Raw genomic sequence first — 27,582 nt, forward strand, 5'->3', positions numbered from 1 at the left:
AAATCTGTTTGCGAATTCATCACGTACGCCTATATGTAAGTAAAATATCAATAGAACCTATGATCGGAAATCCAAAATGGCGACCGGAAGTGGGGTTATCTTGGAAACGGTAAGACTTAGAAAAATCTGTTTGCAGATTCATCATGTACACCTATATGTGAGTAAAAGTATGAATAGAACCTATGTTCGGAAATCCAAAATGGCAACCGGAAGTGGGGTTATCTTGGAAACGGTAAGACTTAGGAAAAATCTGTTTGGGGATACATCATGTACACCTATACGTGAGTAAAAGTGTGAATAGAACCTATGTTCGGAAATCCAAAATGGCGACCGGAAGTGGGGTTATCTTGGAAACTGTAAGACTTAGAAAAAATCTGTTTGCAGATTCATCATGTACACCTATACGTAAGAAAAAGTATGAATAGAACCAATGCTCGGAAATCCAAAATAGCGACCGGAAGTAGGATTATCTTGGAAACAGTAAGACTTAGGAAAAATCTGTTTGGGGATTCATCATGTACACCTATACGTAAGAAAAAGTATGAATAGAACCAATACTGTCCGGAAGTCATGCGGGTTTGGACGTGACGACACAGTTCAATAACATAGGTTAGACCAAGGAAAAAACCTTGGTGATTTTATTTCGAGTAAGGTGTTGGCAACACTGCAAGAAAAATTAGGCTTATGTCTTACAAGAGCAAACCATTAAGTCGAGTCTTACCAAGCCTCACTTTCGGTTGCAGAACTGTCTTTATGGTCCTACTCTAAAGTAGGTCAAAGCACGTAGAGGCTCTCGTGTAGTTTAGCACGAAAAAAAAATAAATAGGTTAAGTTATATCCCGTAAGTTCGTGGCATACGTACCAAGTATGAGTGGGAAAAAAGGGAAATTTTACTAAAACATCGCTAAACGCTAAAACATCGACAAAAAATTGTCAAAATATGTCAAAAACTGATATTCAATTGATAAAAAAAGAGGCTAAAAAAGCACTCGTACCAAGTATGACTTTGAAACAACCCAATTACACTACTCCTTTTCCTGCAAAAGTAAAAAAGAAAGAAAAAGTAAAGTGCTCCCTAGCGCTTTGCACCACGCCATGTAGGTGTATAAGGGGTGTTGAATTAGGGCCTCACACTTGCCACGTCCCTCGCGTAAACACCTACCAGCTTAGCACAGGGGAGAGACAATGAGATACCTCTGGGCACAGATCAGGGTTACTAACGCTACAAATATATGGAAAGAAACAACAGATTTAACCCACTACTGAGGGTACAATTCGTACTATATTCTTGATTAATTATGTACAAATATTAAATAACTTTTGAAGTCTTTTCATACAGTAATTTTCTTCTATTTTTATTTTTTATTAATTCTAACCAATCTTCTTCGGGCTTCTTCTTCTTATAATCAAAATGGCATCTTCTTCTTATGGCCCCTTCTTCTTATAATCAGTATGGCATCTTCTTATAATTAGTATGGCGTCTTCTTCTTATAGCCTCTTCTTCTTATAATCAATATGTCATCTTCTTCTTATAGCCTTTTCTTCTTATGAACAATATGGCATCTTCTTCTTATAATTAATATGGCATCTTCTTCTTATGATTAATGAATCTTCTTCTCCTTGTATTTAATAATTAAATTGCCTTCTTCTTGCAATTAATAAGGCTTCTTCTTCTTATAATCGCTAATATTCCTTCTTCTATATATTTACATCTTTATTCCTCCTCTCTTTCCTCGTTTCTTTGGCATCCCTTTATACCAATTGACGTAAATATCGATCTTCCAAATAAACAAAGAGAAAGGGGTTAGTTAAAGATCGCCGCCTGGCCGGCGCTAACCTTAACTTGGAACTACAATGTATGCGCCTCCAAATGTGCTTGGGTGCTGCCGAGAAATGGCGCTACACCTGGGGAAAACAACCCAAAAGCCGCACGAAACTCTCAGTTCGTGGGAACTGTAATAGACACAAAATCGAAATTGCAATTCGACTTCTTTACTTTTGTATATTAATCGCTTATGTCATTACTGAATGATAATTCCCCTTTTCTCCTTATTTATATCCTGTTATTATTTTAAACTTATTTATTTATTTCCTTATAATTAGTATTAATATATACAATCGTTATTTCATCACATCTGCTCTTTCCGTTGTCTCTATTTACAATCGTATAAGTTCTCCTGGGTGGTGCCATCTCTTACCCACTTTCCAAACTTATTTATGCAGCATTTTTTATAAACGTTGTTCCTCTTGCATGCTGCCATCTATGGTCCTTTATTTCAAAGAAAAGCAACGCAGTTTGTGTACGTGACACACTTTCTTGATCACGACCGAAGTTGGAGGTGATGTGATCAGAACCAAGCCCCTGGCCGCCTTTTTGCCCCAGGTACCCACTTGAAGAGGTGGAAAAAATCCAGATTCTCCCCCGCCGAGGATCGAACCCGGACCTCTCGCATGGTAGTCAGACGCCATAACGACTTAGCTACCACGGCTCCTTTTCCTCCAAATAAGAATATAACAGACTTGTTCTGTTTTGTAGATGGTTATTGTAAAATAGTAGATAATGAAAAGTACACTATCTGGAGATTTTTAAAGAGCTAAATTGCCTCTGTAGCAGACTCCAGGGTTCTTGCACAAGGTTGACAAATTAGTAAAATGAGCACGATAAAATTGGAACCCCGCAACTCTGTCGTACGATGAATATGAGCTTTGAAAGTCCACCTTATGCATAGATACTGCCCCTCTGCGTTCGTCGAGGCTCGAACAGCCAGCCTTTTTGAAAACACGCCATTCTGTGTTGTTTTTTTTTGGTTTTTTTTCCAGTGTGTGTTGCCTCGATAAACGCATCTGTTACGGATCTTGCTTTGTCCAAAATTCTTATTTTCCGCTTGTACAGAGTCGGCGAATTTAGTAATATGACCAGTACAAAAATTGGGGTGCAGGGGAGGAGTATATATTCCCCCAGCACTGTCTTGAGCAGCGAACTGCGTCTCAGCAGAGGTACTGGCACAGCACATTCTCTGGGGTTCGAGGGGTGTAAGGGGTGCTCTTTCCACGTAGTGCACTCAATAGTCAAAATCACTTCCACGTAGTACACCCTGGACTGCAGACTAACGAGGCTCTGGCGACTGGCCCCATGGCCAGTATAATTTTGTTTGTGTTGTACTGTGTTTTGTCCTTATTTGTGCTGAGTGCTCCTTTACAGCCTCGGCTTTTAACGAAAGTCAGAATATTTTATGATTTTAGTTATGCAACGTTAGAGTTGTTATGTGTAACGATAAGGGGCTGGACCCCTTATAATGTGATGGGTGCAAAATAGCCTTAGTGCTGACGCACCCAAAATTTTAAGATAAAAATCAAATCTCTGGGGTTCGAACAGCCAGCCCACTTTCTGTGCTGCACGACAGCAGATGCTTTGTCGCTATATGTCTGCACTTACGCGTATCCTACGATTTCCTTCATAAACGCTTCAGTTATAATAAAACTTATTCAGTCCAACTGCCGCCTCGCACGGACTTGTATTTTCCACCTATAACCCCCCCCCCACTAAATATTCACCGTGGCTGTGCGCTCTACTTCACTACCGGACGTGCGCTGGTGCGGTTCTCCTGGTAACAACTTAGCGTTACCCGTAACCCGTATCGTGAAGTGTAGCGTAACCCGGTCATGGAAACCTACGTATAAAAACTGTGGGTTCGTCGTGCTGACCACACGTTACTCTGTAACTGTTTGGATGATCGTCCACCTCTGCTCAGGCCAGCAGTCGGTAGGTAGGCCCCCAGTGGCTGTTACGCCACGAATTATTACAATAACTATTATTTTAAAAGCGTGTTTGTAGTTCCGTTTTACAAGTAATCGACAGACAGTTGCTTTAAATTAATATATACAGGGTGTTCATATTACCTGGACGGAGCAGTGGGCTTGAGCGGTGGGGCTCTGAAACTCAGTTGGACTTTGCGTCGACGTGAAATTGGAGAAGCAATTTCGCAGAAGCATGGTTTACGAATCTTATGGCCATGGATCATCTACAATGCAATAGAATTAATGGTGCATGCTCTTTTCAGGGCTACTGGAGCAAGGTTGATTCGGCTGGCCACTACAAGGGCCCGGAGACTGAGGAGTTGAGAAAAACCCTGAATGATTTGGATAAAATGATTGAAAGGTTACTACAAATGATGGAGGACAATGGGCTTACAGATAAGGTTAGGATTCTTTCTGGTATTTTATGCTGTTGTGGCTAGTTAAAACTTTAATATTATGATCAGCTTTTTCACTGACAAACACTGGCGTACGCAGAGGAGGAGCTGATGGGGCTACAAACCCACCTTAAAATGAGCCCGATTACCATTTTTGTCCTTGAACAACATTTAAACAAAAGTTAAAAATGGTAACTGCTTAATATTTTATACTGTATAACGCCCACCTCTTAGAACGCAGCCATGTATTATTAACCTTTACAATTCCGCACCCTCCCAAAAGTTCTGCGTACGCAAGTGCTGATAAATGAACAGCAAGCAATAGACTGATTACTGTTAGAATACTGAAGGTCATATTTCGATTATGTTAATACATAACTTTGTATAGTAAATGCTTGAAATGAACTAGTACCTAAATCGATGTATTATGTATACAACCCTTCCCTTCCCTTCCTCGTCACCGAAGTGGGGTCATAGGGGATTCACAATATGCGAGAACAAGCCGCTTCAAAATTACCTCTAACCTGAACAAAGTTTTTGCCACGGATCACACTGTACAGTTTGACCAAGATGAGAAAAACCCTCTGGCACTGTCGTCGAATTTTCAACCGTGAGTGGAGATAGCGTGGCGATGCAATCAGCTGTTTGCATTGAATCCTGCCCTTACGTTGCCAAAATGTACGGTATTCTTAAATACATTTTCGTCTTTATCCTCCAGTGCCAAATTGAGTTTGAGGTTTTTGTTTGAAGTCCACTTTAAGCACAGAGAGGCTAATCGGGACTGGACCTATGGTTTAAAGTGGGATCTGAACCCACTATGGGGCTTCGTCGGGTATCGAACCCAAGACCCTTTGATTGCAAGGCGATGACGCTATCACTATGCCATCGTGGAGGTCCTATCCAGTCCATCAGATAGAGAAGGTAATGATCCAGTGCTAAATGTTGGTATCGTCATGAATGGAAAATCGTACACAGTGAGAGCAGAGTTGTTGAAGTTTTTGACAACGAGGCAAGGAAGGAAAGTTGTTTATATGCCAACACGAGAACACTTGGTCATACGCGAAGGGAAAGCAAGGGGAGAAAACAAATGACTGTGGACTTTCGTTCACAAATTAGCCAGGCTTCTTTTCACCTTGGTTGAGCTGCTCTATCGAGTGTAAATCCCAACTAAAGCGACCATAGTGACAGCGACACCAGTAACACAGTAGTGGCATATGCTTATAAGTGCATAAAACAGATTTTGCCTAAAAAATTCCAGGCGAATTTAATCATTTTTATAGAAAGCTTGTTAATTTCTATCGTGGTTTACGGAAAATTAGCTCAAACCCGACTTACAAATTCTGATTATGGTAACTACCTATGTGCCAATGTTTATTTCACACAAAATACATACATTTTTCATTTTTTTATTTATAAATGCGTATTTTAAATATTTGCTTATAAATGTATAAAACACAGACTGAATTAGAAAATAACAAGTACATTTTGTAATTTTATAAAATGTTCTTATGACAATATATTTTTTGTCAAGATTATCGAAATGAAATCAAATTTCTATAATATTAATAACCTGTTATTTTTTCTGGAAGCTATGAAGATTCGGAAACAATGTTGATATATGCAAGGTTATTAGAAGTATATTATGATCCAGTTCGTTTAATTCTACGTAAAGTGAACCAAACTCTGAAAGCAAGTAGAACTTATGACATTTAGAAAGAAGCTTTCCTACAAATAGCTCCATTCCATACATTGAAAAAAGCAGTAAGCATAAGCAAAACCTTACTGTTACGTGTAAATATGCGAACATGTGTATGATAATTTTAAGATGATATCAAATATATATTTGCCATCTTTTGGTGGTGTCGTGTCGTTTGCGCCGACGGTTCTTATAGGTTCATTTCTGCCGTGACATATGTCAAGACCTTCCTTGGCTGGTTTTCCCACAATCCAGTGTGTCATCACCGCCACACGCACTTGTATTTATGGGCACATGGTGCATAGTGCATAAAGTGGACTTAAACCATAAAATCAAACAAACAAACGTGTGTTTATGGCGTTGCACAGCTGTATTTACACTGAAATGTTAAACCTAGCCAGAGAGTCAAATATGACTTTTCTTTACTTATTTCAAAAGACGTTACACAGGATTACTTGTATCACTTTTGTTCTACAACACAAAATACATAAATCAGCATCGGACTATTAATTATTAATCATTTATACACTACATAAAATCGTCAAAGAAAACATTGTAAATATAGTATTGTTAAAATATTGCAAGCATTCTACAAATACTACGTGAATGTACACTTTCGAAGCAACATAAATCTGACATTCTATTACACTTAATTATTATACACTACATAAAATCGTTAAAAACATTATAAATTCAGTGTTACTTTTTGCAAACATTATATAAGTAATAGCTACGTATATATAAGCACAATATTTCGATACACTTGTACAACAACACTTCACTAATTAATACTAATTTCCCAATGTAGATCCCTCATATATACTTACATTTATTTACCAATCACCTTCCTTTCCAATCGAAGATAAACATAACTGCAGCTGGGCAACGTCATAAACACACGTGGGTGTGGCGGTAATGACACTCCGGATTGTGGGAAAACCCAACAAGGAAGGTCTTGACATATGTCGCGGCGGAAATGAACCGATAAGAACCCTCGGCGCAAATGACTCGGCGCAAGCGACAATGACTCCTTTTGGTACATATTTCTAGTAGATAAAAATAAATGTTTTCCATATTTTTTAGCACCTACAAATCTGGGCTCGTTTGACGATTGCACAAACTAAGGCCAGACTTGTATTATAGGTAAATGTCATTATGGTGTCAGATCATGGAATGGCACCAATACCAGATGGGACTTACGGAACCTTGGTGGACATCTCTGATGAAATCGATATGAGCGAAGTAATCCACACAACAGGATATGGTGCTGTTCAAGGAATACATACATATTCGAGTAGAGGGACTGCGATGGTAAGAACATTTATTTCATAATTGACTAAAAACCTAAGCCGGCACCGATAGCATGCATGTGTACATCACTTCACTTATATATAACGCTATGCAATTAGTTGAAAAATCTTGTTTTGCAATCTCGCAATCGACTTCAGTACGTATTACGTTTTATGGTAGTGCAAAGCCTGTCGGTTGTACGTACGTCATAATTTCTGCACACTAAAATGTTATTCATAAAAATCCTTTAAATTATCATTGAACATTTCAGCGTGGTTTCTCGAAAATACTTTACAATGCGAATGATGAACCTTTTCTAAAGTTGAGTATTGGCAATACTACTCTTATGCCACTTCCAAGTTAGGTTGTCAGTGTATTGAGATTTCAATTTTCTATACGAGTAGTATATAAAAATATATCTTACTGTGTGGTGTTCGAATAAGGAATCTTCCATAAAATTCACAGTCAACAAATATAGTCCTTGCAGATCACATATTATGGGGCGGAGAATTTTTGATAGCTAGACTTGTGTTTTTTACACCCAGTCAGTGAGAGCTACAAAGGTCATATCCTACTCATAAATATTACTCATTAATTTTTGTTGGCACATATTATTACAGTTACTTCTAATTGTTTCTGTATTATTTTAAGGTCACGAAGTGGCAGCCATTTCTCTTTTCTATTTTTTCCAGGTCTTTTAGAGAGAGATCATATATTTAGGAGATCTGTAACATCTATATCACAATTAAGAAATATAAGGACCTTTGTGATCTCTTGTCTTCTAGCTATACAATTCTCTGAAAGCTGTCATAGGAATTGATGTTTACAGACAATCCGATATACCAGAACACCTTCACTATCGGCACACCAGAAATCTACCAGATCTTTTGCTTGTTGCAAAATCGGGTTCGTATCATTACTTTACCTTTACAGGATTAATCACGAATAGTGACTAATATTTTAGGTGTATTTTCTACACGATACAAGAAACGTTTGTTATGTACTCAATTGGTTGGAAATGTATCCATCGACGTAGAGATGTTTTTATTTCCGAGGATACATTTTTCTACCTGTGTCGAATAAAGCTTCTTTGATGCTCACACATTCCACGAGTGCATTATTACTTCTTCCTTAGGAAAACTGACATGCAAAAGATAAGTGCAGTGCATTACAATAAAAATTTAGAAGGTTTTTGAAATTTTTCAGTTAACATTTTAATATTAAGAGTCGTAGTGCTGAAGCCCAATAAAACGTTTTAAATACGTCACTGATATAAGCTGTATTCTTTTTGTGATGACCACAACTTAATCTCTGCAATTCGCTCTTGCTTTGTACGATAAGTTGATAACTCCAAACAAATTATTCAAACTATCCACTATCCTTCAGGTTTCTACATGAACCCACTGAGTCCTCCAGTGCAGATACCAGACCCCAACAGTTATCCTCCGATGTTCGGTGACCACGGATGGAGAAAATCGGAGCCTAGAGTGAGAACTATATTTTTCGCCCTTGGGCCAGGTAAGATTGCAAGTCCATTTTATGATAATGTTAATAATAATAATAGTTTATTTTAAATGTTGAGCACAGTATGAAACCTAATACAGCACTAAGTCAAATACAAAAGTACAAAGTTACACGAATAAAATACGTAAGCTGTAGAATAACTAACATAACAAGTTAGCATATTTACACTTCAAGTTACAGTTTTCAACGAGATCTATTATATCTCTGATACTAATAATTGTTTATTGTTATATAATATTGTGCAATTAACTGTGTATTGTTCTAATAATAATAATAATCATATTTATTTAAGTGATGATAACGATTAAACAACCACTATGTTATACAAAATTTAAAAAATTGGATACATAATTATAAAATAAAACAGTGGATCCTACAATCTTATACATCAACATAAATTCAAATTGTAGGTTTCAACAAGATCAGCTACTAAACCTCTTGCCTTGTTTAGGCATGTGAGAATTGAGATATATCTATGGGAATATCTGGGAATTTTATAAGCTATATTATTCAAAAAGTATTCACTGTCAACTTGGAAATTTAATATCTTCTCTACAAAATTTATCCTTTTCATTTTTCTTCTTTCTTCTAAGGAAAATATATTCAACTGTGATAACCATTCAGAGTAATGTTGGTCATAGTAATTTTTTTAAACTTTGTGCATAATAACCTGATAAAAAGTTTTTGAACTGATTCAACTTTTAGAAGGTGACTGGTTGCAGTCAGAAACCATAATTCATTTGCATATTCAAGAATTAGGACGAACTATCGTTTTATACAGGAATATTAAGGTATCTTCCTTTTTAAAAACTTTCCATGAGAAAAATATATAACCAAGCATTCTCTTTGCTCTTTTGCAAATTTCTGAAATGTGCTCATCAAATATGAGAGAGGAGTCTATTACTATTCCTAAGTCTTTATGACTGTCGCACACTTGGATTTTATTTTCATAAATAAAATAGTTTGAGACTATATAATGAACTTTCTTAGTACATCTTAAAACTTTACACTTTTTCCATTTCATTAATCTTGCACCAATATGTCATTCTGTCGAGATCAGCCTGAAGTTGAGCGACATCATTATTTGTTAAAATACTCTTAAAAATTTTTATATCATCTGCATGTAGTAAACATGTGCTAGATTTAAAACATAATGTAACATCATTGATAAAAGCAGCGAACAGAATTGGGCCAAGTGGCGACCCTTGAGGTACTCCACAAAGCATTTCTTTTTTAGAAGAAGTTGTTTCACCAATCTTAACAGAGAAACTTCTATTTACTAAAAAGTTGGAAAACCATTTCAGAAATCGTGGTGATAATCCCATTTGGTCGAGTTTGTAAATTAATAGCTGATGGCTGACACTATCAAAGGCTTTAGCCATGTCAATAAATAAAATATCGGTCTGGGATTGCTTCCTAATGTTAGATTTAAGAGAGTCTATTAAAACCAATAAATTTGTAATAGTAGAACTTTTTCTAAAAAATCCATGCTGATTTCCATCAATATATTGTTTAAAATAAAAAGCCAAATAGTCAGCAATTATGTGTTCAAAAACCTTTGCCATGGAATTTAATATAGTAATTGGTCTATAATTATTAAGATCATTGGCTTTTCCATCTTTGTTTTTAGTTACAGGCACAATAAACACATTTTTTCCAGATATCTGGAAATATTCCAGAAGTAAGTGACATGTTGTAAATTTTAGTTAACAATGGTACAAAAACATCTTTGTTTGCTTTCAAAATAAAATTAGGTATGCCATCAGGACCTATTGAAGACCTGCCTTTTAGTTTGTTAATTGTATCACTTACATCCTTTTCCAAGATAACAGGCACATCAATTAAGTTGGTGTATGAATGAAGATTAATATTTTTAAAATTTACATGATTTCTTTTTGAGAAAGATTTGTGAAAAAGCTCACTAAAAGCATTAGCAATATCATATTCATTGAACAGTACATCATTATGATAAATAATTTCAGTGATAGTATTTTCTCTCTTCTTTCTATTAAAGTTAAACCAAAAAGCATTCTTGTCACCATTAACATTGTTTTCTAAGGAGGAGTTTTAATGCTCCTTTACATTAGAATATTCCTTTTTAACATCTTTTCTTAATTGGGAATAAGTACTGTAATATTCACACTTATTTGTAAGTTTAAATTTATCATGATACCTTCTCTTTTTATTGATCATTCTCTTTAGTTTCCTTGTCATCCAAGGCAGTTGATTGTTTGTTTTCTTAACTTTTGAAGGAATATTGTTTTTTAATATTGCATACACATTTCTAGTCAGTTCCATAACCGATTGTTGTACATCATTAGATATTTCAACCATATATGGTAAATGCAACAATTCATTATAAACATTCACATAATCACCCTGGCGAAATTAAGACATCTATAAATATTATTTTTCCTTGTATCTATATTGTCTTTTTTAGACCTATCCAATTCAAAATAAAATGAAAACGGTGGATGAAACTTATCAATTTTAGATAAAGGATGTTCATTAAAACTAATGTTACAAGTGGAAATGTTAGTGAGTAGAAGATCTAAAACATTAAAAGGCAGTGAAGGGTCATACGATACATTGTGCTGAATTAGATTTGAAAGTGTTGCGATTTCAACAATTTTTTCAGCCTTTCTTTTGACATAATAATTAGAGCAATACAAATTTCCAGTAGCCCAGTCAATTCCACCAGCATTAAAATCTCCAACTAAAATTATTTTATTGTGTTTCATTAACATCTCTTGAACTACCCAATCAAAGTAGTTTGCAAACAAGTCACAGTTTAAATCAGGTGGCAAGTAATGCAATCCTATTATGGTTGGATCAGAATTATTAGACAGTAATTTTACCCAAATTACATCCAATTCTGTAAAAGGTGATTCCAAGATCATAAACTGAACCTTGTTTTTAATAAATAAAAGATAACCACCACCACCAGATTTCTGTTTGTTTAAATCCAGATTTCTATCTTTTCTTAGCACCCTGTACATTGGATCTAAATCTATAAAATAATCTCTATCAACTTTCTGTAAGAAAAATTATGTCATAATTTTCAATATTTATATTGCTTACTAATGTTTCAAATTTGGTGTTAATTCCTCTAACATTCTGATAAAAACATTTAATCATATTATTACTAAGGAAAAAACCACTTAGTTTTTTGAAGTTGAGTTTTCTCCAGACTTACTGTTACTATTTGTATCAGATACACTTTTGTCTTTGATGGCAACTATATTGTCATTTTTCAATTCGCCATAAAACCTTGTTACTAATACCCCTTTAGGCCAGATATTTTCATCGAATAGTACATCATAATCATCCTGGGAAACAGCTACATGAAAGGAAGAGTAAGAATCATATTTAGTTTTCAGCCTTGTACATACCATTTTCTTTACGGAAGAAGTTTCAGCAATATATTGCTGAAGGTCAGTATTTGAAACTTCAGGATGAAGTCGAGTCACAAATAGAGCTCTCTGAGGAAAAGCATTGCGTTTCACTGCTAACCTAGTAGATGGATTCTGACCTTGCACTGATTTCTTCACGTCGTTCACCTGTTTGTTTACATTTTGCAAGGTCGAAGCTTGACGAGTGTTTTTGGAACCAGATGTATTAAAAACCTGGTTGTTTTCTATCGACTGCACTGATTGACCCAGAAACTTATCAGATCCCTTATCTGTGTGAGTTTTGTGAGCTACTGTAGATAAAGGTAAACAAGGAGTACAGCAGGGCATTCCGATTGTGTTTTGTTTTTCTTTCGGAAGATTCGTTTGAATTACTTGTGCATAAGTGTTTTGTAGAATCCTTTTTTCTTCTGTTTTCATTAGTACTTCATTCTGTTCTTTCAATACAATCACTTCGGCTTTAAGAGATTGAATTTGATCACTTAAATTCTGTACTGTCGAGATCAATGTTGACATAATGTCTTTAACATGGCAGCAACTGAAACAGTTTACATTACCTGGCTTTTGTTCTCCAAGTTGATGTTCTTGATCAATATCATCTTCATCACTATTATCACTATGTATTGCCATTTCTTCATTATTTTCTCTATTTATGTCCATATTTTCATTGGCACTATCGCGAGCAGCTACACGATTCACCGGAACGGGTCGTGGCGTCACAGGAGTTTCATCGTTACGCTGTTGGTAATATCTTTAGTAGCAACGTGTCAAATACCCATTAAGCCATTTTGATAGCAACGTAAACGTGGACCTTGGCTTGCGAGAGAACTGAGACTCGTAACTGATATAAGAGACAGTAACAGAATGCAGAAGGAGAGCAACTGACTTTTAATATCAGGCAGTGGAGGCCGCATTAATAGAAATGACAACAAATACTGAAGAATCCTCGTATATAAGTAATCTTAATTGTTTATGCGTGTAAGAGTTATCTGTAAATTTTGTACGGTGCAGAAAAATGAATGCATTTTGTTTTATCAAACCTGCTTCGACAGTGCAGTCCAGTCAGCAGCATTCTCTTTCTCGCAGCCCGATGAAACCCACTAAGCCTCTATGAATGTTGCGTCCAGCTTGACGCGAGGACTGCTCCTCCCCACCGACCTTTGTCCGCGGTGAGCTGAGGAAAGAGATATCTGTGCACTGGATGGTCGTAGGAGGAGGAGAAAACTTAGCATTACGCTATTATTTTACTTGTTGGGAATATCAAACTTCAGATGCTACAGAAAACACATAAACGGAAAGAGGACAGGTTCAGGATTTGATTGGCAGGCGGAAAAGTCGAAACGCTTCCACTTGCAACATGGGGAGATATTCATTCACCGTTTTTTTAAAGCAGCAGTGCCCATTCCGACGATATTGAAATATAATAAATGTACACCTGGTGCGAAACTGCCACTCTTCGCCTTAAGCAGAATATCATATAGATAATAATCTGTGCCAAACTTTACTCTGGTATGCAGGCAGATAATTATTCAATAAGTGTCCAGCCAATACTAAGCAACCATTTAAGATCTTATCCGCTCCTTCTGTTCTTCCAGAGGGAATAGTTCACCTGGGTCTCGACGGATACTCAGTACGTAATATAGTTTTCATGTCTAGCTAAAATTTTATTTTAATTAGTATTTTAATTCCACAGTGCAATAAGTAAGAACTCAACAATTTGAACTCACCCACACGCCTTCTGGGGATTGTCGTCTTGGGACTTTGCGATTTTTGAATTAGGCCATCATAAAGGTGCTCTGTGCTAAAGTTGCTTCTGATATTCAGCCACAAATTTCTCCATATATACAGTATGTTTCAACACCAGAATACGCTAATTAAAATAACGAGAACTATGCCAGTTTTCGAACATGTTTGCAGAGGAGGTTCTTGACGATTTTATAACTATGATGTAGATACTCTGTTCCAGATTTCAGGCTATTATTCACATATAAACTACACTGTACATATCTTGAACTGTGAACGCGCAATAGAAGCAACCAGGTCCGAAACCAGAATTTTAATTCAGCAGCCAACATCTAAAGGCGAAAAAGTAGGAGGCTAGAAGCCTTGAAAATAAATTTATCAGTATATTACAACTTATTATACAAGACGTTTAATCCTGAGAAGACAGTAAAATGAAGTGCCACCATACACTATTTAAATTAGATATTTATAGGATTTCTCTGGGGCTTCATGCCCCTGAACCCTCCTCCTGGCTACGTGGCTGGAAGCATCCTAATCTCTTATATTAACTGTGAATTCATTACATACTATGACATGTACTGATTCTCATCCTTCGTAGTTTGGTATTTTTTCAACACTAGGATCTACAGGATAAAATAACATTTGAGTGTATGGATGATCATAATAACGATGGCAATAATGATGATGATAATTATAACAATATTAATACTACCAATAAAGCGTTTGGTATTAACGTTGGTGTTATCAATAAATGACTATCATGCCGTCCTCCTTGGTGGAGTGTTTATTACCGCGCGTTTCTCTTCGATTTCCTCTTTTTGTGAGAGTCCCTTCGTCAACTTCATCACATCATAGCTTATCCTCATCGCAGCGATTAGCGCAAAGGTGGCAATGATGCGATGCTAAATAGCAAAAATCAAATGATTATCATGTATAATAGCTAGAAACCTGGAATTTGGTATTGGTAAAAAACATTGCAAAGTTCACTCAAGATTATGAGTTTTAATATTATTTTTAAGATACGTTTTTTCATTAGTAAGAGCCGGCCCCTGTGGCAGAGTGGTTAGCACATCGCGCTACGACGCCAGGGGTCCCGGGTTCGAATTCCGGCCTGGGCATGGATATTTGTGAGTGTCCGTTCATGAATTTCATCATATCATCACTCATTCCCATCTTCGCAAATTAGCCAAAAGTGGCTCAAAAAGCGAAGTAAAATAAAACAAATTAAAATAAAAAAATTAAATCATTAGTAAGACTTAAAGAATCATTTCATATTTGTTTTCAGATTTCAAGAAAGGATTCAAACATCCATTTATCCGGCTTGTTGATGAATACCAAATATTTTCGTTGCTACTGGGCATCGAGCCAAAACCCAACAACGGAAGTTGCGATCGAGTGAAAGACATGTTTGCCAAATCGTCTGATTTATCGCCTACATCTCTCTGCTCCCATTTAAGTAACTTTGTTTGGCATTACCCTACTGGCATAACATGCTTTGGTAACACTGCATGACGCTTCTCTTGAAGACTGACGTATAAAAGCAGGTATATATAATACTTGAAATTGACTTTTATTTTGACTTTGGAATTAAATTTCATTTGTTGCTCTGAAAAAGTAAGATAATTAGATTTATTATCTGCAGAAGTTACGAGGAAGTAAAATTCATATTAACTTATCATTGAGTGTAATTCGAAGTTTTAATGTTACATTGTAAAGGTTAGAATTCATCGTCGGAAAATAAATGGCAAAATTACATTAATTAAATAATACATTCCTTTCCTTACCTGTATTGATCTCACTATATTTGTTATTATGCATACAAATACTAAATTGACGTATTTTATTACTAAGGCAAATTATAAAAATAATTAGGCTACATTTTGTTTCAAGATTTCTACAAAGGACACAAGAATCCATTTATTCGACGTTATGAATACCAAATTTATCCTTTGTTCTTCTTCTTCGAACCAGATTTATCAATGAAAGTTGTGACTATGCGAGGGATATGTTTGCTACATCCCTATGGCCAAATTTCAGTAACCACTTTGGAAAAATTATACTACCGATTACAGGTTCCGACTGCGAACACTCGATCTGTCCACCGACCCAGTTAATCTCATGAAAGAACGCATTAAAACTGGAAGTTAATTGTAATTATAATAGGCTGTGGAGAACAGGTTTTTTGTAAAAAATTCTTACGTGTTGGATCAAGGTTATAATGGTGAATACATCAAGTGTAGGCAGCCAGGCTTCCGGTTCTCTTTTTCTTTCGTTTGATGACAGGTATTGGTAACACTGCGTGACGTCAGAGATTACTTAAGTTGATGTTTACGTTTGAGGTGAATTGACGTGTTTAAATCAACGAAGTTATTGACAAGAAGTATTGTTTTGAAATGAAATATTTGTACGGAAGAGGTGTTTTTGTTCCTGTAACAGGTATGTAATTATGTGAACTTTATTACAATTTAGAATTTATGTGTGGTCCTACAAACTTAGATTTCGTCGTGTAATTATTTAACCTTTCTGTTACGTATTGAATTCGTTCAACATAGTATCTTGTTACAGGCTGAGAGCTGTTTTTTTAGGTACAGAATAGATTGCAAGCAATAAATATAAATTGTTTTCCGTAGTATAAATATGATTGTGTACGTCACGGTCACATCCATGTTATATTTTTAGAAACATGTACGTCACCGTCTGAATATTTAGAGAAAGTTAAAAGTACAAATATTATACATTATACATTTATTATAACTAGGTACATTATACATTATTACATTATTTTTTTAAAACAAACATTACTTTCACTTTCACATCTTCACGTTATGTAAGGTATAATTTATTACTATTATAATTAATTTTACAAATATAGGTACAGAGTGCTTACATACATACAAACATACAGAGAATGTACATACAAATTATTAACTAATTATAGATAAAGATAAGTGCTTCTGAAAAACTATATTCGATTTAAGTCTGAACACACATATGTGAATTAATAAATATAAATTACAAGGTTGAGATTTTTTGGTATACTACTCAGAACAGTAGGCTGGCTATAGCAAATACATTGTATTGGTAGTTGCCTAATTGGCATGAGAAGTTGATTAATATTTCATGAACACACGCAGAGACAAGGAAAATGAACAAAATTATATGGGGAGCACTCTTATTGCCTCGGAAAATTTTATCCTCCTTTTGGGATAAGTTTGACCTCAGAACTCTATATCCCTTCCTAAAACCTGATAAGTCTAAGGGTAAAAAAATATATTATTTCAACCAAACTGAGAGCACTGAAGCCCAAGCATAGACCCACGAGTCCACCGCAACCCGCTGAAAAGACAAATAACCAATTATTTAACAAAATAGTGTAACCTTCATTTAAGTACGCTATTACCTTATATTTCAACGAAAATTAACTTGACCCACACAATAAAACCACGCTATTGCATTTCATTTACTATTTTCCTCTGTGCTAATGCATCATTCTTGCGTTTTCCGTTTTACATCATTGAAATTTGAAGAAGGTTGATGTAAATCATGGATTTTGAATAAATTATAAGAAGTTTTTCAGAAAGCCATTCATTTGTGCCAAATACGCTTGTCTCAGTACTATTACAGTTAGAAAGTTTCTTTTCTTGTGAGTCCACTTTATGCACAAAACCGCTAATCAGGACTGGACCTACAGTTTAAAGTGGGATCCAAACCATCAAATCATTTTGGCCTAAGTAGATCATCCACTGAACTAATTATATAGCGACTTCTGCAAGCAGTTTTTATTATTTGATCGGCACTCTGCCATTCTGTAGTGTTAGTGGCAGAGTTTGCTATAGCGATAGCATTTCGCCGCTCTGTACATGCAGATGTTATCCCGTTGCAAAGAGTAATGAGTCCGCCAAAACTGGCGAATTAGAAAGCTATATAGGCGAAAATTAAAAACTTCTATCGCATTTTGCGACTTGTAACCTCTAATTTCAAACACTACCTTCTTGATGCCTGAATTTAAGTAACCACCTGCTGGGGTAGTCTACAACTATCAATAAAAAGTCAATCAGGGGCGGCTCCAGAAATTTTCGACTGGGTGGGCCGAAACTCCATATTGATAGATTAGGGTGGGCAGTATAAATGTAAGACCATATATAGTATATATGTGTATGTAAGACGTATGTATCCCCCTTTCTCTCTTACACTCCCGATTTCCCTCTTATTTCTTTTCCCCTTCCTTTTCTTGTTTTCCTCTTTATTCTTTTCTAATCTATTCTCACATCTTGTTTCATTTCCTTTCGCTTTGTCTCTGATGGACACAATTATTTCAAGGAAGTGTTTAATCATGCGCAGCCATACATTCTAATCACATCTTTCATGCATGTAAATACAGTGAAATAAATGTGAATTAGGTTTGAGCTTGTGTTGTAAATACAAGGCACATGCTTGATTTTATGTATTCGGCAACAATAATAGAAAGTGCGATGGTAGACAATCGTGAAGTCTCTCGTAATTTAAATGCATGTTTCTGAGCATAGTATTTTCATCGTATGAGTTTTGGACTAAAAACTCCTTGGGGGTCACTTTTCTTAGCTTACAAGGTTTGTACAACTGACAAATCTATCTGAATGTTTGTAGTAGCGGTGATTAGGTGCCAACATTTGAGGGGCAAGGACAATATACGTTTTCTTGGTAGCATAAAGAGGCCATAGTGCGGGAGCAAAAAGTGGCAAAATGTTGCGGGGGAACTGCATCCCCCACTTCCTACTCCTCCTAATCGCCGCCAGTGAATGTTTTGATTAAAATGAACATCTCATTAGGAAAGATTTAAAACACACACAGAAAACGGATTCTTTGTTCATTGTCCATGAAGTATTCCTAGGCTAATGAAAGGTTTTTGACAAAATATCACTCATAAGTAATAAACAAGTAAGACTGAAAAATCTGTTCAGAATTGAAGGGATTATTAGCTAAGTTTCTATTCGTTTCCTGAACTGTCATGTTACTAATGCGGGAGAAGCAAGCAATAAACGTATTGTTACATGAACATATTTTTTGAGGTAACAAAATGATTTAATACACAAAGAATTCATCGAAGTTGATCACCGTACCAGTAATAATTCATCTACTTTTGATTGATGACTTGGGTTGTATGGCGTGACCATTTCGAACACACTAGAATGTCAACCTCTATCCTGTGCAGCATACCCTGAAAACTTTATTCTTTCAGGGCAACGAGCCCCTAACGCCTGGAACCACTGTCAAAGTAATAATTTATGAGGGTTTGTATTTTGAGTGTCAGCATGTGTTTGTTTTCGCCCCTTCGTTACTTTCATCTAATCACCATTGAACCTTATTGTCGTCATTATCAAAATTAGCAGAGAAATGACTTAAAATAAAACAAATCAACCACAACTTACTCTTCCAAAAATGGTAAAAAAGTAAAGTGTTCCCCTGTGCATAGCACCACGCCATGAAGGCGTATAGGGGGTGTATGGGTAACGCCCCACACTTCCAAAAATGGAGTTTCATTAATTCATACCTTTTAGAAAGTTGAGGTGATAGTTTCAGCACAGCGTTTCATTAGTGGATCAAGGCAGCTAATTCCGTGAACAATGACGTTGTTTTCCGAAAGTCTCAAATATTTGTCTCAGGCAATCACCCTCTTAAAATGGACGCATCTTCTGTGGTGATAAAATGACACGTTTGGTGCGAGTTCTTTCTGTATATTTTTTCCTCAATGGCATAACGCTGTCGCATTATAATGAAGATGTCCTGTGTTCGAATCCCCTTCCTTTGGTGGAAGCACGATGCACACTGGTTCGGACTACACATTAAACTGTAGGTTTAGTCCCGATTAACCTATCTGAGCATAAAAGTGGGCTTAAAATCAAACAAACAAACAAACAAAATCGTCTTCTTCGTACTTCGTGACATAACTTTTTTTTCTTTACTGCAGCTGCATCTAGATTCTGTTGACATTTTCGGCTGATTCATGTGGAAAATTTATGTGTCGAACGAGGATTTCGAAATATGATAAGCCACTCATTAGAAATTGAATAATTCTGTAGCTTTTTCCATACATAACTGGTTATTAAAATTTATTCACTTCGGTATTGTAGTGATTATTGTGATTTCTTCTTATTAGTAGAACGAATATAAAGTTGATATTTCGCATACTATATTGATCTTTGAAGATAACAGGTATATAACAATTGTAATTAAATAAAAAAGGGACACTACTGGTATTTCAATGCAGAGCTAATTAAAACTATATTATACTCTGTAGCATACTTAAACCCGAAGGTTTATGGCTGCAGCAACACAAGCCTTCCATCTGTCCCTATCCGGGGCAAGATCAATCTAAACTTTCCCATCCTTACCGATTTCTTTTAGGTCCATCTCAACGATATCCCTCCATCCTCGTCTTAGCCTTTCTACTGGTCCATTACCATCAGGTTTCCCAAAAAGAATCATGTAAACTATTCTTTCCTCTGCCACTCGTGTCACATGGCCTGCCCATCTAAGTCTTCTTGATTAAATTATTCTAATAATAATTAAAAAGTCGAAATAATTTATTGCGTTGCTGGAGGAAGTAGCGCTAAGATGATATTTTCATATGTTTATTTGGAGATTATTTTAACCATACCCAGGCCGGGATATATATACGTATGTGGAGACCCAGAGCTGCAGTCCTCAAGTTCACCTTAAATTCTGATCTAATCTTGATCATACCCTGTATAATTTTGAGCCTCCTAAGCCTACTAGCTGCTTTTATTGATGGAAGTATTCATTTGATCACAGTTTTTGTTTCAATAGCTCTAGTAATTACTTTTACCTTCTAATGACAAAAATTGGCTTTTTATGTGTTGATAATATGTGAATATTTCTAGCATAGGTAATATTCACAAGTAAAATATACATGTTATGAACACCAGAATACACTTATATATTGAATCATTCATATATCCCCAAGTATATGTACTTACTGAATTTGATTTGGTGGGCAATCGGGTGGGTACAGGAATTTTTGGGTGGGCGCTTGCCCACCCGTGCCCACCCCTGTCGCCGTCCCTGAAGTCAATTAACGTATGGGTGGTCACATCCCTTAGAGATCCTAGAACTACACTAAATCTAGAATAAATCCCGTTTTCAACAGTGTATCTAAAAATTAATAAGACATACCTATGAAGTCTGTTGTGGAATAAAGTTCCTTACGTATCTTAGGAATGAAGTATTTCTCCATGAAGAAAATTTGTATCAAGGCTTCCTGGTCCTCACTGAAAATGAATGGAAACAATGGTAAATAACAATTCAACATAGTTCTGTTTCACTCTACTTCATATTGTATGTATGCATTTACCTGCAACAGCCTGGGATTCCGGGTTCAATATCCGGTGGAGCCACATTGCACAGTGGTTCGGATCAAACTTTAAACTGAATGTTCAGTCCAGATTGACCTATATGTGCGAAAAGTGGATTTAAAAACAATAATTCTAGGCTGCAACACCTCCCTTGATTACTAACACTTCTCTAGACCAATCACATTTTACCGCCTAATGTAATTCGTTCCGGTTGAGGCACATAGTGGTTCGGATCCTGCTTTAAAATGTATACCCAGCCCCAATTAACCTATTTGAGCATAAAAGTAAATTAGAACAAAACTCAAACTTCAAATAACTTTTTTCCAGTATTTTCCTCTTAAGTCTGTACTTCTTGTGTGTAGTTATCTTCCTTCTTTGTAGCCTCTCTTCGCTTTTATCACGCTTTTCTGCGAAACATGCCTAAAATTATACCTTCATTGTGCCTTTATGCCTATTCGTGACAGTGCCTACGGTGGAAACGATTTTTGAGGACGTTATTTTGACATTTACGTTACGACTCCCGGGTAACAGTAGGTGCACACTCGATCTCCGCCAAAACCGCGCCAATTCCTTCGGTAAAGCAAAAAGTTTCTCATGCGATAAATACCGACGTGATGACTCGTGGGTGACGGTAGGTTTGCACTCGATCACCCACCAGAACCCTGCCACTTTGCTCGGTGATGGAAAACATTCCGACAGAAGGTGAAAAATTGTGGGAAAACGTTTACTTACACCTGGCTTCATGTAGCTGTCGGAATTATTCCATGTATAAAACGCACCATAGTATATTTTTGATAGGGGTTAGAGTTTTGGGGAAAATGCCCATTATTCACTCGTAAATATGGTACATTTTATATTTTTAAGTCTAAACGAAAGGAACGTAAAATTTTCGCGGTATTCTTCATTCTTTTAATGACGAAATGTGTTGAAATTCGCGTAAAAGCCTAAAATTCGCATTTTATGCGAAATTCGCCTTATTTTACGATTTTAAATGAATGAAAAATGTGTTTATAACATGTCACTGCACATACATAAACACTTTTTTTTGTTGCAATAATTAACATTTTTCGGTGTTATTGCGTTAGCGAAAAGTCAAAGTTCCTATTAATATCTTAGAACATTCTTAAAGTATCGGGCCTGCTGCAGAAAATAATGACAGAAGAGATAGTTGAAGAAGAAGACAAGTACATATGACATATTTCCGTACGAGTAACAATATATATTTTTACTTACTCGGCATCTTCTACAGGAGGAAAGTTAATTTGCTGTAACTGGAATTCGTATTTTACATCCATGCAAGAAGGCAGACAATTGCATTCGGATAAAAATTCTTCTGCTGTAGAAGGACAAGAAATAAGAATACATTAGAGTCTGTACTGATAAATCGTCGACAAATTAACAATAAATAATTTGTAACATAACTTTTTCTTATGTAAATACATATGTCAAATTTATGGTTTTGTCAGTATTGTCTGAATATCAAATTTGACCCAAAATTCTCATACCAAATTTTAGACGAAAACAATCTTCTTTCAAAATTGGCACTGACTCCTTAAAGTATATATTTCGGTTAGCACTTGAGAATAAATAACCTATGGTGATAGATAAAACTGCCCTCCTCCGTGGCCGTGCGGTTTAAGGCGCAGTGCTTCCGACTGCGGGACGGCATGGGTTCGAGTCCGCCTGGGTTCAGTATCTGGGTTTTCGGCCTGTGTATGGGACCAGTGGCAACTCACCATCGTGAGACAATTGGGAAGCTACGAGTGAGTAGCGTAACCCGGTTCCGGAAATCTCCTAGAGCGGCTGGGGGTTCTACGTTGTGACGTTCACTAGTCAATCATTTGCAAGATTACATTTCGTTCATAAATATTTTAAACTAAAACGCGAAGGTGAAGATACAACTTCTATGGGTCTATATATTAGTGAAATAACTGAGCAATATGCAGTTCACTATTACCTATATTTCCATTTTTGTCACACACATTACCACATAATGACTATTGATTCTCGTTGCTATAGCAACGTTAGAATTTCAAATATGTCGTTTATACAGCGTATAGTGCAATAAATAACATAAAACATAATTAACGTTATACAAAGTAATAATTATACATATTTTTGAACCGTTAATATAAAGTGATTTGTATAATATGAAATTAATAATTTCCATAAACATATAATTAATTATATTGTGAGGATCCAGAGGACCGTCACAACATTACCCTCCTCCGGGAAAATGAAAACTACGAAACAGCGAGGAGGAGTTTCATTTAAAAATCAGTCGGATGTTTATCAACATAACTAAAACAAAGTTACAAATGCACAATATTATCTGACATTCGACAACAACGTGCACATAAACACATTTGTGCCTAACAGGTAATAACAAATCAGACCATAATAGAACATTCAATTGTAGAAAATAATAAACAGAATGGTTTCCTTTTTCCAGTATCTACTCTCATAAATTTAATTCTCAGACAAGAGTTCATTCCTCTTTCCTTCTGAACAGTTAAACACTCGAAGATTTGAAAAGTTAACCTTGTCATAATATTGCTGGTTCATCGTGTAAACAATTGCATTATTGTCCTTAATTTCCTTGACAAGAAATGGCCCAATATTGTTACGTGCCGCTTCCGACGACACAATGAAAATCACAAGGAAGAAATGTTCCCGAAAGCGACGATAGATGGCAGCACGCCATATAAAGAAGAGCAGAGCTCATTGTACAAACTAGGAGCGGAGAAGAGCGATTATATATATTATAGTAAATGAAAAATATATAAAGGAAAAGTATAAAAATTATAGAAGGAGTGAATAAAATGTTGTATATAGCAAATTAAGATAATTAAGAACATGCTCATATATGAAACAATTAGGAAAGTTATTAAGTGAGAAAATGAATTCAGAAATGTATCTCTTTTTGATTCTCTGGCGAGGAGAACGTCGGCATGTTTTGGTTGCTTGTCCCCGGTGGCGCTGTTGTCAAATTAGACGCCTCGAAGCACTTTACGGTTGCGCTCTTTATTAGTCGCACTGGGCCATCGGCAGCGCTTGTTATTAGCGATCCTGGTTATTTCCCTTGGTTGTTGTTTTAGGAGGAGGCGCTATTGTCAGACTAGACGCTCCTAAAAATCCTCTATAGCTTTGGTTCAATTCATGCAGCATAATGATTTGTCTATATTATTGAGAAGAGATATGGTAAAGAGAAATATTTGCGATAAATGAGAGAAATAAGACTTTTTCCAGTGGCAAAGAAGAATAGAAGAAATAAGAATTTGCTGTGGAAAGATACAAATAGAAGAATTTATCGAGAATATAAGAATATCTCATCGGAATATAGAAGATAATAAGAATTGCTGCTGAAAGAAGAAATAAGAATTGATATGAATAGAGGAAATAAGAAACAGCGATGAATAAAAGGGGATGACTATTTTTTGTAAATAGAAGAAAGAGATTGTCATAAAAGGTAGAAGAAAGAAAAAGAAGATTATCCTTTTACCAAAGAGAAGAAGTGGAAATTGAAGAAAGAAGAAGCCATTCATATATTTTATCATAGAAGAAATTGACGAAAGAAGAAGAAGCCTTTATTTCCTATATAAGAAACTGATGAAAGAAGAACGAGCCTTTCCATAATTTATAATAGAAGAAATTGATGAAAGAAGAAGAAGCCTTCCTATTACCATAGAGGAGATTAATAAAAGAAGAAGAAGCCTTTTACAAAAAATAGAAGGAATAAAAGAAGAAGCCTTTTACCAAAAATAGAAGGAAGAATAGAAGAAGAAGCCTTTTCCCCAAAATTGTGAGAAGAAAAGAAGAAGAAGATTTCCTTTCGATTATACATATATATGTATATACAAGCTTCGCTATATATTTTCTCTGTATTGTGTATAGTTTTCAGAATATAGATCCGCATTTAACTATATCCTCTTGGCTATAAAACGCTTTCTTATTTGGAATTCTTGAATAAAGAACCTATCCCCCTGAGATTAAGATATTTCTGTAGCCGTGGTAAATAACATTTAAGTACGTACCCCCGAGGGGCGTAGCAATATACAAGTTGGACAATTTATGAATCTGGCTGTTAATTTTAGAACTAACTTGCCTATTTTTTTATTTCTTCAAATATTGAGTCCTTCATATCTTCATGTAAGAAAAGTTCACTAGAAGATAATCCGATAACTGAAGAGCATGAATGATTAAGTAACTGAATAATAGAATTTATTTCTGGATACCAACTGGTGTGATTATCATTGCAGAATAATCGCAGTAACCTAACAATCTCCTTATTGTACCTCTCAATAGGATTAGATTTCGGATTGTATGTAGTGGTAGTAATATGCTTAATTTTCCTTGAATCCATGTAGGCTTTCCACTCATTTGATGTAAATTGGCTTCCACAATCTGATAATAATGCATTACATACAGGGTAATGTTTAAAATATTGTTCTTCAAAACGATTGATAATTTACGTCGCAGTCGCTTTTCTTAACGGATAAATCATAACAAACTTTGACATAACGTCTACAATTGTGAGGAGATATTCATATGTACGGAATCTTGGTAATTTTCCGATTAAGTCAATAGAGAGGAAATCGTGTGGTTGGTGAGAAACCACGTGATATTAATCTCTCCGCAACGGCCGACCTACAATCTTTGTTCGTGCACATTCTAATCAATCTTTCAGGTAATTTCTAATTGATTTTCTTATGTAGGGCCAAAAATATGCCCTTCTACAAGCTGCTAAAACCTTCTGATAACCAAAATGTCCATTTAAATCATGCATTTTGTGCAATACCGAAGGTATAAGCTCACGTGGCACTACAAGTTTACAAATTTCATCTGAATTGGGTTTATGAAAAAGAATTTTGTTGTGAAGAAGATACTTTGAAAAGTCTTTATCAGTTGTACTATCTTCCAGGTGAGAAATCATATCATTACATTTTTCATCTGCTCGTTGAGCTTTTAACCAAATAGAAGAAGTATCATCTTGTGAATCTTTGATTGATATATAATTTATCATCAAGTGCAGAATAAGTAGTACAAGGCGGAAATCTGCTCAACGTATCAGCAATATTATTCGAAACTCCTGGGACATGATATAACGTGAAATCAAAACAATGCAGTTTGAGAGCCCATCTCGTAAGACGAGAATTAAGTGATTGTGCAGTTTCATGCCAAGACAACGACTTACGATCCGAATATAAGTTGAAATCAGTTCCTTTACGATATATAGCAAATTTCTCCAGAGCAAATAATATAGCTAAACATTCCAATTCGTGTGTACTATATGTAATCTCTGCTCCTCTAAGGGCAAGAGTGCCGTATTGTGTGACACGAATTTCATCATTATCAACTTGCCAAAGTACACAACCCAATCCTTTCTGGCTTGCCTTAACAGAAACACAAAACCTCAACTCAAAGTCTGGTTGATTCAATGCTGGTGCTGAAATTAGAGCATTCTTTAGTAACAAGAAAGCTTCTTGACACTAAGATGTCCAATAAAATGGCACATTCTTGCGTAAAAGATGATATAATGGACTAGCGATATCTGAAAATACCTGTATAAAACAATTCCTCCAATTTGCCAGTCCTAAAAATTTGCGAAGTGACCTTTTGTTTTGAGGAACAGGTAACTGTAGAATAGCTGAGTCTTTATCATGATCAACCTTAATCTCGGAACCAGACACCACATGACCCAAAAACTTAATTTCCGCTTGGAAAAATTTGCATTTGGCAAATTTTACGGACATGTTCGTCTTCTACAATGTCTGTAGAACATAATCAAGATGTTCAAAATATTTCTCTACTGTTGGGCTAAATATTAAAATGTCATCCACATATATCATCAGAAATGAATGAGTCTCTGGTCCAAACACCTTATTCATTCTCTCAACAAAAACAGAAACAGCTGATTTTATTACAAATGGTAAGTAACAAAACATCTGCTGTCGTCCTCGATACGAAAAAGCTGTGTATTTATATGAGTCGGGCGTAAGTGGTATTTGAAAATAGCCACAGGAGAGATCAATCGAAGAAAAATATCTTGCACCCTTAAAATGTTGAAGTAGCTCCTTAATAGGTTCAACATGGGTAAGTGGTGAAATTACATGTTGGTTTAGACGACGAAAATCCACCACTAGACGACACTCACCGTTAGATTTTGGGACGATATGTACTCGTTTTAAATAAGGCAAAGACATCTCTTTAATTATTCCCCAGGCCTTCCATTTCTCGAGTTACTTTTCTAACGCTGGTCTTTTGGCGAACGGTACCGGATATATAGGTGCCTTAATTGGTTCCTTTGTGTCTAGTTCAATTTGATAAGGTTCTACGAATGCAGATCGGGGTTGATCAGAAAACAAACTATGATA

At 35.8% G+C, this 27,582-nt stretch overlaps 2 protein-coding genes across 2 annotated transcripts in view; one reads left to right on the forward strand and one right to left on the reverse strand.

Annotated features, from left to right (window-relative positions):
- Positions 1-15,596, forward strand: part of LOC145992761 (glycerophosphocholine cholinephosphodiesterase ENPP6-like) — a 123,160-nt gene extending 107,564 nt beyond the window's left edge. Inside the window, exons 6-10 of the mRNA XM_083129149.1 lie at positions 4,062-4,199; positions 7,033-7,200; positions 7,965-8,085; positions 8,566-8,697; positions 15,142-15,596. Of these exons, the coding sequence (XP_082985275.1) occupies positions 4,062-4,199; positions 7,033-7,200; positions 7,965-8,085; positions 8,566-8,697; positions 15,142-15,368 (786 nt within the window). The 3' untranslated portion in view covers positions 15,369-15,596. The remainder of the gene's footprint in view (positions 1-4,061; positions 4,200-7,032; positions 7,201-7,964; positions 8,086-8,565; positions 8,698-15,141) is intronic.
- Positions 15,597-16,630: 1,034 nt separating this feature from the next.
- Positions 16,631-27,582, reverse strand: part of LOC145992760 (pickpocket protein 28-like) — a 99,998-nt gene continuing 89,046 nt past the window's right edge. Inside the window, exons 9-11 of the mRNA XM_083129148.1 lie at positions 22,442-22,544; positions 21,030-21,124; positions 16,631-17,192 (exon numbers count right to left, since the gene is read on the reverse strand). Coding sequence (XP_082985274.1) covers positions 17,095-17,192; positions 21,030-21,124; positions 22,442-22,544 — 296 coding nt within the window. The 3' untranslated portion in view covers positions 16,631-17,094. The remainder of the gene's footprint in view (positions 17,193-21,029; positions 21,125-22,441; positions 22,545-27,582) is intronic.

This window comes from Lepisma saccharinum, chromosome 9, assembly GCF_977018435.1.
Source record: "Lepisma saccharinum chromosome 9, izLepSacc3.1, whole genome shotgun sequence".
NCBI classification, from domain to species: Eukaryota; Metazoa; Arthropoda; class Insecta; order Zygentoma; family Lepismatidae; genus Lepisma; species Lepisma saccharinum.